Source organism: Salvelinus alpinus, chromosome 3, assembly GCF_045679555.1.
Source record: "Salvelinus alpinus chromosome 3, SLU_Salpinus.1, whole genome shotgun sequence".
Taxonomy (NCBI): domain Eukaryota; kingdom Metazoa; phylum Chordata; class Actinopteri; order Salmoniformes; family Salmonidae; genus Salvelinus; species Salvelinus alpinus.
In genome coordinates, this window is record NC_092088.1 from 18,406,706 (window position 1) to 18,419,004 (window position 12,299).

At 48.3% G+C, this 12,299-nt stretch overlaps 1 protein-coding gene and 1 long non-coding RNA gene across 4 annotated transcripts in view; one reads left to right on the forward strand and one right to left on the reverse strand.

Moving 5' to 3' along the window:
- Positions 1 to 12,299, reverse strand: part of LOC139570172 (rho GTPase-activating protein 22-like) — a 39,405-nt gene that overhangs the window by 21,748 nt on the left and 5,358 nt on the right. For 2 of the 3 annotated variants that reach the window (XR_011674019.1, XM_071391792.1), the window contains exons 2-3: positions 11,843 to 12,042; positions 7,091 to 7,178 (exon numbers count right to left, since the gene is read on the reverse strand). Coding sequence is in view for 2 of the 3 variants with exons in the window: in XM_071391792.1 (XP_071247893.1) it covers positions 7,091 to 7,178; positions 11,843 to 12,042 (288 nt within the window). In the remaining variant the exon portion in view is untranslated. Of the gene's footprint in view, positions 1 to 560; positions 1,210 to 7,090; positions 7,179 to 11,842; positions 12,043 to 12,299 lie in introns of those variants that run through there. The other variant, XM_071391793.1, reaches the window with a different exon arrangement.
- LOC139570174 (uncharacterized) overlaps positions 1 to 12,299 on the forward strand; it is a 30,413-nt gene that overhangs the window by 849 nt on the left and 17,265 nt on the right. The window lies entirely within an intron of this gene.

Sequence of the window (12,299 nt, forward strand, 5' to 3'; positions counted from 1 at the left end):
CCATCATCCATTTCGTAGGATATGTTACGAATTACAATTCGCATGATATGTTACAAATTTGCAATGCGTATGATATGTCACCAATTGTAGCTATAGTTAGCTAGGCTAGGGATTAGGGTTAGGGGATAAGGTTAGGGTTAAGTTTAGGGTTAGTAGTTAGGTAAAATGGTTAAGGTTAGGGGAAGGGTTAGCTAACATGCTAAGTAGTTGCAAAGTAGCTAAAAAGTAGTAAATAGTTGCTAAAATTGTCCTTGATGAGATTCAAACACGCAACCTTTGGGTTGCCAGACGTTCACGTCCAACCCAACCAACCACCCTCCTTTCGTTTATTCCTTAAGTAATCTTCTGTCTTATGTAACCATACCAAACCTAACATATCATACTAATTTGGGTGTCACGGATTTACATTTACTACAGTATGTTACATCTAATCTATGAGACCAGGCTTCAACCTCCCATAGCTGTCCAATGTACATTGTAATTACAGTACATTACAGGTACTCAAATTAAATTAAATTACATTTCCCAAATATAACTCTTAAAAAGGTAGCTAGCATTACCTTGCAGGTGTTCCTGTTTGAGCCCGGTGGGCTTACAGCAGGCCAGCCCCATTCCCATGCTTCACTGAGGGGAGCTGACAGTGCTACAGCTGGGGCATGAATGTACACACTGCCCTCCTGGAGGTTGTATATCTTTATCCACAAACAGGTACTACTGGGCAGACGGTGCCAATAAGGCATGCTCGATGCCAGGAAAAACAAAACCCCAAAAACAAGTCCCTTCTTATTTTTCATCCGTTCACACGGTCCCTCATTCACTAACATGGGCAGCAGAAAATCCCTCTATCCCCTAGCTCCCCTATGGAGAGGCAGGTCCCAGAGGAAGAGCTAAGCTCTCCTTGTGTTGCCTTGCCTTGCTCTCCCTCCCTGGCTGTGTGCAGCTGTGCGTGGAGTGACAGGAAGATGGGCTGCTCTTCCTTTCCTTACCAAACAAACCTCCACCGTCCCCACACAGAAAACAAACAGACCCTGCTAATCAATTGGGAAGCCTCTGGCTGGCTTGCTTTGTGATGGTGATCTATAGTATGAGTCTAAACCGCAATGTACTGTATCAATGTAATCATGTTGTTGGATCACACGATGCTGTAGGCTAGTTTGTCTTACTAACCCATATTTAAAAACCCATACACAAAAAAGTATTAAACAAATGAAAATATATTTTATATTTGAGATTTTTCAAAGTAGCCACTCTTTGCCTTGATGACAGCTTTGCATACTCTTGGCATTCTCTCAACCAGCTTCATGAGCAATGCTTTTCCAACAATCTTGAAGGAGTTCCCACATTTGCTGAGCACTTGTTGGCTGCTTTTCCTTCACTCTGCGGTCCAACTCATCCCAAACCATCTCAATTGGGTTGAGGTTTGGTGATTGTGGAGGCCAGGTCATCTGATGCAGCACTCCATCTCTTTCCTCGGTCGAATAGCCCTTACACAGCCTGGAGGTGTGTTTGGGTCATTGTCCTGTTGAAAAACAAATGTTAATCCCACTAAGCACAAACCAGATGGGATGGCGTATCACTGCAGAATTCTGTGGTAGCCATGCTGGTTAAGTGTGCCTTGAATTCTAAATAAATCACTGACACTGACAGTCACCAGCAAAGCACCCCCACACCTCCTCCTCCATGCTTCACATTGAGAACCACACATGTGGAGATCATACGTTCACCTACTCTGCGTCTCACAAAAATCTCAAATTTGGACATCAGACAAAAGGACATATTTCCACCGGTCTAATGTCTATTGCTCTTTGTTTCTTGGCCCAAGCAAGTCTCTTCTTCTTATTGGTGTCCTTTAGTAGTTGTTTCTTTGCAGCAATTCGACCATGACCTCTGAGGAAGTACAGTTCCCGCTCAGCCTGCTCAGCCCAGTCAAAACTGTTCGCTGCTCTGGCACCCCAATGGTGGAACAAACTCCCTCACGACGCCAGGACAGCGGAGTCAATCACCACCTTCCGGAGACACCTGAAACCCCACCTCTTTAAGGAATACCTAGGATAGGATAAAGTAATCCTTCTAACCCCCCCCCCCCCCCCTTAAAAGAGTTAGATGCACTATTGTAAAGTGGTTGTTCCACTGGATATCATAAGGTGAATGCACCAATTTGTAAGTCGCTCTGGATAAGAGCGTCTGCTAAGTGACTTAAATGTAAATGTAAATGTAAATGACGGCCTGATTCACGCGGTCTCCTCTGAACAGTTGATGTTGAGATGTGTCTGTTACTTGAACTCTGTGAAGCATTTATTTGGCCTGCAATTTCTGAGGCAGTCCTCATGAGACCCAGTTTCATCACAGTGCTTGATGGTTTTTGCGACTGCACTTGAAGAAACTTTCAAAGTTCTTGAAATTTACTGGATTGACTGACGTTCATGTCTTAAAGTAATGATGGACTGTCATTTCTCTTTGCTTATTTGAGCTGTTCTTGCCATAATATGGACTTGGTCTTTTACAAAATAGGGTATCTTCTGTATACCACCCTTACCTTGTCACAAAACAACTGATTGGCTCAAACACATTAAGAAGGAAAGAAATTCCAAATTAACTTTTAACAAGGCACACCTGTTAATTGAAATGCATTCCAGGTGACTACCTCATGAAGCTGGTTGAGAGAATGCCAAGAGTGTGCAAAGCTGTCATCAAGGCAACGTGTGGCTACTTTGAAGAATCTGAAATATAAAATATATTTTGATTTGTTTAACACTTTTTTGATTACAGTGATCCCTCGCCACTTCGCGGTTCACTTATCGCGGATTCGCTATTTCGCGGATTTTCATAATGCATTTTTTTTTGGTGCATTGTGCTCTGCATTCTGATTCGCTAAAAACTCACTCCCGCTTCTTGTATCAAAACATGCTACGAATTGTGCTATCATTTTGTCGTCTCGTGCAGTTATGTGTACGTACATAAAACAGCTTGGCAAATTTACATTAAAGAGCAGTGAAACGGCCTACACGTGAGCAGTGAAACGGCCTACACGTGAGTCACTGTATTTGTATACATGTAATAGTTGCTAATTGTAAAAAAAAAAAAAATTTATATTTCGCGGATTTCACTTATCGCGGGTCATTTTCGGAACGTAACCCCCGCGATAAACGAGGGATTACTGTACTACATGATTCCATATGTGTTATTTCATAGTTTTGATGTCTTCACTATTATTTTACAATGTAGAAAATAGTAAAAAAAATAAAGAAAACCCTTGAATGCGTAGGTGTGTCCAAACTTTTGACTGGTACTGTATGCAAGCATGACTGTAAGTCGCTTTCGATAAAAACATTTGATAAATGGCGTGTATTAATTCCAGCATGCTACTCAGAGACATGGGACTCAAACCCAGCACTTAGCTCGTTTCCTTTCATAGACATGGGACTTAATCCCAGCACTTAGCTCGTTTCCATCTGTAAACATGGGACTTAAACCCAGCACTTAGCTCGTTTCCATCCATAGACGTGGGACTTAAACCCAGCACTTAGCTCGTTTCCATCCATAGACGTGGGACTTAAACCCAGCACTTTGCTTGTTTCCATCCGTAAACATGGGACTTAAACCCAGCACTTAGCTCGTTTCCATCCATAGACTGGGGACTTAAACCCAGCACTTTGCCTTTTTCCATCCGTAAACATGGGACTTAAACCTAGCACTTAGCTCGTTTCCATCCATAGACTGGGGACTTAAACCCAGCACTTTGCCTTTTTCCATCCGTAAACATGGGACTTAAACCTAGCACTTAGCTCGTTTCCATTTCTTACGCAACACTATCTGGGGTCATGAAGTGAACCATTGTTGTAGTTGCTGACAGTTTATGCATATCAAGTAAGAAGAGCTCACACTGAAGCTCAGATGAAATGTAGGTATGCATTAATATTGTCTACTTTTCCAACATGGGTTACATTACTCAAGTAAACAAGGTCATAAACCAATCAGAATCACGTCATTTCACACAGCAATTAACTATAGAGACTTATAAGGATCTTGTTGTAGTCTATCCCTATTCCGTGTCAGCCTGGTCTGTAAGGAATGATCAGACAGACATTCAGCACTGACAGCAAGCTGAACTCAGAGCAGAAGTACTGTAAGTCTTTAGAGAGGAGGACTGTCCCTTTGTCTAGAACTGTTACCGGTGTGCTTTATAAAACCCATGGATGTTGCACATGTGGGGGAAGGGGATAGACAAACAGATATTTGATAAGGCTGAACTTAGTTAAATACTCTGTGGGAGAGCTGGGGGCAGGGGACAGGCTCCAAGTGTGTGTGTGTGTGTGTGTGTGTGTGTGTGTGTGTGTGTGTGTGTGTGTGTGTGTGTGTGTGTGTGTGTGTGTGTGTGTGTGTGTGTGTGTGTGTGTGTGTGTGTGTGTGTGTGTGTGTGTGTGTGTGTGTGTGTGTGTGTGTGTGTGTGTGTGTGTTTGCACATGCACTGGCTAAACAAGTAGCCTGCAATAATGAATTCGCTGAAGTAGTCACGTTTACCCAGGCTTGTGCTTTAGTGTGTGTGTGTGTGTGTGTTTGTGTATTAGTGCACCATCCTTTCCTGGCTGTTGTTTCCCAGCTGGCTTTATGGCTAGAGACCAACACAAAAGGAAGCTTAGCCTTGAGTAGCCCCCTTAAGCACAGACAGCATTTAAAAACCACAGATTATTACAACTGTTCCTTAATCTGATAGGCTTTCAGTCATAGCCATATACTTTCTTGGCTGTGATTTGGCTGTGTTTTGGTTCATTGCTTGCTTTCTAGGTCCCAAGGATATTAGGCCTCCCAAACTAATTTAATAAAACCCTTGGATATGAGGACAGAAGAAATGCTATCAGAGAGGTTCATTTGGTCAAACAGGATGTCTATCAACGTAGATGTTCTTGTGGAAATGAGTGGAGATGTATCATGCCTCAATGTATCATCACCTGCCAAACTTTGGACCCCAAAGAAAATCTAGCTACTTGTACCCTTGACGAGTTAGTCTCAGTTTGCAGGGGCCTTTGCTTCTCTTTCGTTTGTACAGGGCAAGGACCTTAAAGTGTCCACAACAAACACGACCTGCAAGGGCGTTTATTGCCAGAGCTCATGCATGGAGAGAGTCAGTGAACTGAGACCCAGGAACACCCTATCGCCCAGCCTTGCTCTGAAAGGATGACGCGACGCAGTAACAGGAAACGAAAGGTGCTAAGAGGAATTCATCAAACGTATATGAACATCATATAGACAGTAGCCTCAGGAGTCATGGGCTCTCTAACCCCCTGCAGTCAAAAGCCAAATTGTTAAACGAATTGCAGGCACTGCTCTGTGCCAGAACCGGTGTTGAAATGGATAGTATGAATGAGGACATAGGACCATCGGTCCAAAGTGGATCTGACTCCATACTGTATGGAGACATTTTGGCTGATATGGGTCAATGTATTATTCCCTGTGGACCCACTGAAGTGTACAGAAAGCTTCCCTGCGCCTCTGTTGAAGCCTTACAGTAATACTTGTTTACCATGAGCAGCATACCACCCTGCATACCACTGCTGGCTTGCTTCTGAAGCTAAGCAGGGTTGGTCCTGGTCAGTCCCTGGATGGGAGACCAGGTGCTGCTGGAAGTGGTGTTGGAGGGCCAGTAGGAGGCACTCTTTCCTCTGGTCTAAACAAAGATCCCAATGCCCCAGGGCAGTGATTGGGGACACTGCTCTGTGTAGGGTGCCGTCTTTCGGATGGGACGTTAAACGGGTGTCCTGACTCTCTGAGGTCATTAAAGATCCCATGGCACTTATCGTAAGAGTAGGGGTGTTAACCCCGGTGTCCTGGCTAAATTCCCAATCTGGCCCTCAACCATCACGGTCACCTAATAATCCCCAGTTTACAATTGGCTCATTCATCCCCCTCCTCTCCCCTGTAACTATTCCCCAGGTCGTTGCTGCAAATGAGAACGTGTTCTCAGTCAACTTACCTGGTAAAATAAATAAAATAAAAATCCCCTGTTTCCCAACCCCTCTTGCTAGAGTGGATCTTTATCATAGTGCGAAAGTCAACCTAAGCCCTCAGTGGCTGTTCATTTCAAAGCTGAGAAGCAAAAAAGGCTTTCATTTAAGCTGATTAAGAATAAAACAAAGGGGGAGAAAGAGAAAAAAAACAAGGGCCTGAGGGTTGAATATCTTGTAAACATTAGATGTAGGGGGTATTGAGGGGTTGAGTTGGGTTTGGGAGTGAAAGGTATGTAAAGTGCACAGACCAGATTGAAATTCAATCCCCTTTCTATTCTCACTGTCGCACTGTTTTAATGGTCTTCAGAAATGGCTTTGTCTGCCTGTGTGCTGCCTGCCTGGCCCATCCACACTTGGCTGATTGGGGTCACACTCTCCTGCAATATTTACTCAGCATAAATAAAACACACAGGGACCCACTGGCCCGTCGACAACAATAAACAGGGGGAAAAACCACCTAGCAAATACCCTTTACTGAGTGATATAGCTAACTCGCATACTCTGAGTGACTTTCATTGAAAATGACCATTTGGCTGTATTGAGCGCGACCAAAAGCTTGAAGAGCTGATTGAGTAGGGTCTTTCCAGCACACTCGCCCCCAGACGACGCTGTGTATTGTCTGTGTATGGGTGTCAACAGTAACAGACTCCTGATAGACATGAGACCCAGGTATTGGGGTCAATAAGCCTGGACAAGCCTAGGAGATTCTCTTTTCTCCCTGAGGTATTAATGTGTTCTTCGAGATTAGTTCTGATTCTGGAGTCTTAGTTTGGAAATGATGTTATGAGAGAGATTACCATCCACAGGATTTCGAAAGCAATTCTTAGCTGGTCATATAATTGCACAGTGCATTGAGTGCAAGCTCATCTACCAGTCAGTAGTGTGTACTGTATGTGTCCTACATCTACATTCTCTACACCAGACGCCGTTGTTAAACATCAGCATTGCCCCCTGCTGGCCTACTGTGGTATTGAGAAAACTGGAACGTTAAATATCAGCTCTGTGCAGTGATGCCTGACTTTGACAGCACATGTATTTTTTTTTGTGAGAATAGGAGAGGATTTGGTGTTGATGGATCACCTCACCTGGAACGATTTCAAAAAGATGTCTCCCTGGTTCTTCTGAGTTGGCGGTGAGCTCATTCACCTGACAGCCCTGCAGGGGTATGCAGCCCTGGAACGAACAAACCGAGAAGGACTTAACTGGAACACAGGAATAAGCAGCATTTGGGAATAGATCAATTTGAAACCAAAGATTAACGATACCTCAGTGAGACTCTAATCGATTAAATCACAAATATTGATTAAATCATGATGAGAACATTAGGGTAGAAAATAGACCGAAGATCTCGTTATTTATATTGATCTCTTTAATCTATCCAATGATGAAGATGTACACATTATCAAATGCAGATCGTTAGTAATTTAACAACGGAATCAAGGCCTGTTAATTAGAGACTACGCAGAAGGAAAATTGGTCTCATCCTACCAGTCTGGAGCTGGCACTATCCCACATCAAACAGGCTGCGATCTTCCAAATGGCCAAACTAGAGGCCAAGCTGTCACCACATTAGTCGCCATGGCAACAAATTGGTAGAACGTTGGCACAGGGCTAGCAGCCCAGAAGCACATCTCCCAAGCGTACAATGTGGCTTGAATACTTCTGGTGGGAACGAATGAATGAGAAGAACCAAAATGTAACTCAAGATCTGAGATTGTTCTTCCTTCAGAATGTGTCTTGGAGCAAACTCTCTGGCTCTAACACCAATCCATTCCTTAATGACCTGCTCTACATGATGAGGAATGGCTATAGATCGCTTTTGTGCAAATGTCCTTCCTCCAATTATAATTTCCTTTCATCTCAGTGTGAGACCTTGATGTGTGATGTGCCTACGCAGTGCCCTGCTCCGATTCCTATTGATTAGATGGGGGGAAAGCGTCCAGATTGACACTCGCACACATCCTGAATACTGCACAGGGAGGTGTGTGTGTAGAGAAATCAGTTCTGGCTGGATGACTATTGACAGCCTGTGATTAAAAGGTGTCAATCAACAGGTGTCGTGACTCATGACCAACACTGAGTGACGGTATCAAAATTATGTTTTATCCTGATTTTCCTCCTAGGCAAGGCACAATGACAATGTAATCCATCCAGGCTAGGTCATGGTATAGAAAGATCTTTATTTTCTATTGGCCATTTGACCTGCGTGTCTCAGGAATGGATGGAAAAACCACAGCAAACAAGCAAAGTATTTGTGGAGATGTTACGCTCGTTGTCGGAATGAGGAGACCAAGGTGCAGCGAGGTAAGCGTACATCTTACTTTATTAGATGAACACCAAAAAACACCAAAATATAAACGAACGTAACATTCTGCAGGCTACACAGTAACTATACAAAATCAAGGTGGGAAAAAAGGCTGCCTAAGTATGATCCCCAATCAGAGACAATGATAGACAGCTGCCTCTGATTGGGAACCATACCCGGCCAACAAAGAAATAGAAAAACTAGAATGCCCACCCAAATCACACCCCGACCTAACCAAATAGAGAAATAAAAAGGCTCTCTAAGGTCAGGGCGTGACAGTACCCCCCCCCCCAAAGGTGCGGATTCCGACCGCAAAACCTGACTCCATGGGGGAGGGTCCGGGTGGGCATCTAGCCTCGGTGGCGGCTCCGGTTCGGGACGTAGACCCCGCTCCGCTTCCGTGGAACCTGACCGTGGATCGTCGCCGGAGGCTCCGGACCGTGGATCGTTGCCGGAGGAACCGGACCGTGGATCGTTGCCGGAGGAACCGGACCGTAGATTGTCGCCGGAGGATCCGGACCGTAGATCGTCGCCGGGGACTCGGACCGTAGATCGTCGCCGGAGGAACCAGACCGGGGATCGGCGCCGGGGACTCGGACCGTAGATCGTCGCCGGAGGAACCAGACCGGGGATCGTCGCCGGACGCTCCGGACCGTGGATCGTCGCAGGAGGAACCGGACCGTAGATCGTCACCGGAGGAACCGGACCGTGGATCGTCGCCTAAGGCTCCGGACCGTGGATTGTCGCCGGAGGCTCCGTACCGTGGATCGTCGCGGGGACTCCGGACCGTAGATCGTCGCCGGGGACTCCGACCCTTAGATCGTCGCCGGGGACTCCGGACCGTAGATTGTCGTCGGGGACTCCGGACCGTAGATCGTCGCCGGAGGCTCCGGACCGTAGATCGTCGCCGGAGGCTCCGGACTGGGAACCCTCGCAGGAGGCTCTGGACTGGGAACCCTCGCAGGAGGCTCCGGACTGGGAACCCTCGCAGGAGGCTCTGGACTTGGAACCCTCGCTGGAGGCTCTAGGCTGCAGACTGTCACTGAAGGCTCTGGACCGCAGACCATCGTTGGAGGCTCTGAAGTGCCGACTGTTGCTGGAGGCTCTGGACTGCCGATTGTCGCTGGAGGCTCTGGACTGCCGACCGTCGCTGGAGGCTCTGGACTGCAGACCGTCGCTGGAGACTCTGGACTGCAGACCGTCGCTGGAGACTCTGAACTGCAGACCGTCGTTGGAGACTCTGGACCTTGGATCGTCTCTGGAGCCTCTGGGCCATGAATCATCACTAGAGGCTCTGGGCCATGGATCATCACTGGAGGCTTCGGGCCATGGATCATCACTGGAGGCTACGGGCCATGGATCATCACTGGAGGCTCCGGGCCATGGATCATCACTGGAGGCTTCGGGCCATGGATCATCACTGGAGGCTTCGGGCCATTGATCATCACTGGAGGCTTCGGGCCATGGATCATCACTGGAGGCTTCGGGCCATGGATCATCACTGGAGGCTTCGGGCCATGGATCATCACTGGAGGCTTCGGGCCATGGATCATCACTGGAGGCTTCGGGCCATGGATCATCACTGGAGGCTCCGGGCAATGGATCATCACTGGAGGCTTCGGGCCATGGATCATCACTGGAGGCTTCGGGCCATGGATCATCACTGGAGGCTCCGGGCCATGGATCCTCACTGGAGGCTTCGGGCCATGGATCATCACTGGAGGCTTCGGGCCATTGATCAGCACTGGAGGCTTCGGGCCATGGATCATCACTGGAGGCTTCGGGCCATGGATCATCACTGGAGGCTTCGGGCCATGGATCATCACTGGAGGCTTCGGGCCATGGATCATCACTGGAGGCTCCGGGCAATGGATCATCACTGGAGGCTTCGGGCCATGGATCATCACTGGAGGCTCCGGGCCATGGATCATCACTGGAGGCTTCGGGCCATGGATCATCACTGGAGGCTTCGGGCCATGGATCATCACTGGAGGCTTCGGGCCATGGATCATCACTGGAGGCTCCGGGCCATGGATCATCACTGGAGACTTCGGGCCATGGATCATCACTGGAGGCTTTGGGCCATTGATCATCACTGGAGGCTTCGGGCCATGGATCATCACTGGAGGCTTCGGGCCATGGATCATCACTGGAGGCTTCGGGCCATGGATCATCACTGGAGGCTTCGGGCCATGGATCATCACTGGAGGCTTCGGGCCATGGATCATCACTGGAGGCTCCGGGCAATGGATCATCACTGGAGGCTTCGGGCCATGGATCATCACTGGAGGCTTCGGGCCAAGGATCATCACTGGAGGCTTCGTGCCATGGATCATCACTGGAGGCTCCGGGCCATGGATCATCACTGGAGGCTTTGTGCGTGGAGCAGGCACAGGATGTACCAGGCTGGAGACACGCACTGGAGGCCGGGTGCATGGAGCTGGCACAGGATATACTGGACCGTGGAGGCGCACTGGAGGTCTGGAGCGTAGAGCTGGCACAACCCGTCCTGGCTGGATGCTCACTTTAGCCCGGCAAGTGCGGGGCGCTGGCACAAGGCACACTGGAGACACGGTGCGTAGAACCGGCACACATTGTACCGGAACGGTGACACACACCTCAGTGTGAGTGCATGGAGGAGACACAGGACGCACCGGACTGAGGAGGCGCACTGGAGGCCAGATGCGTGACACTGGTGCATATGACACCGGACTGGTGTCACGCTCCTCAGCACGCCCGTTCTGCAGTACTCTCAACGCCCACACCTCTCTCTGGAATCCTTCGTCGATTTCCTCACTCGACTCCCTGACTGGCTCTGGTTCACCCCTCGGCTCCGCCGACCACTCCGTGTGCCCCCCCCCCTTTTTGGGGGGCTGCCTCTCGGGCTTCCGTCGTGGTTGTGAACCCCGGAGTCGTCGTTGATCCTCCTTCGCTGCCTCCGCCTGCTTCCATGGCAGGGTCTTGTCTCCTGCCATAATCTCCTCCCATGTCCATGATGTTCTCCACTCCCTTTTCTCCTGGGCCCAGGATCCCTGCTCCTCCTGGCCACGCTGCTTGGTCCTTTGGTGGTGGGATCTTCTGTCACGTTCGTTTCGAGATGGATTGGACCAAGGTGCAGCGTGGTAGAAATTTTACTTTTATTTAAATGACACCGAAAAAAACCCAAAATATAAAAACGAACGTAACATGCAGTGCAGAAAGCAACTACACACAAACAAGATCCTACAACTAAAGGTGGAAAAAAGGCTGCGTAAGTATGATCCCCAATCAGAGACAGCGATAGACAGCTGCCTCTGATTGGGAACCATACCCGGCCAACATAGAAATAGAAAAACTAGAATGCCCACCCAAATCACACCCCGACCTAACCAAATAGAGAAATGAAAAGGCTCTCTAAGGTCAGGGCGTGACAGGAGAGGATCTGAACCTGCGACGTTGGCTTTATAGTAAGGTCCCACATTCAACCAAATAAAGGATGTCAGCTAACCTCTGTAAGAACATGAAGAAGAGCTTAGGTGTGAACGTTCAGTACCTGTGGCTTGGTCTCCTCCTCCTCTTTGTAGAAGAAAAGCTGGTCGGAGCGTAGGACAAACCATCTCAGCTGCCAGTTCTTCATGATGCTCCTCTGTTTCTTCAGCCAGCCAGCTTTCAGAGCCCCCTCCTGGAGACTGGGGGAGGACGGGCGGATTGGGCCCCGGGACACATCTCCCATCACCATGCTCTTGGACCGGGCTGGAGAGTGGAGATACACATACAAACATGAATACAAATACACATTTAAGCAGCAGGGAGACAGGCACATACACACAGTGTGTGTGCGCTCCAAGGTTGCCATGGTGAGGCACATACCACACACACCATGTCCCGCCCTGGAGCTGAGGCTGAGGCCCCCCTTCATCCCACGGGTAGAGGTGGCTGGAGACCCACCCGGCACAGGGAAGAAAGGAGAGGCCTCAGGTGATATAAGCGATTAATGTAAAGCCCCTGGA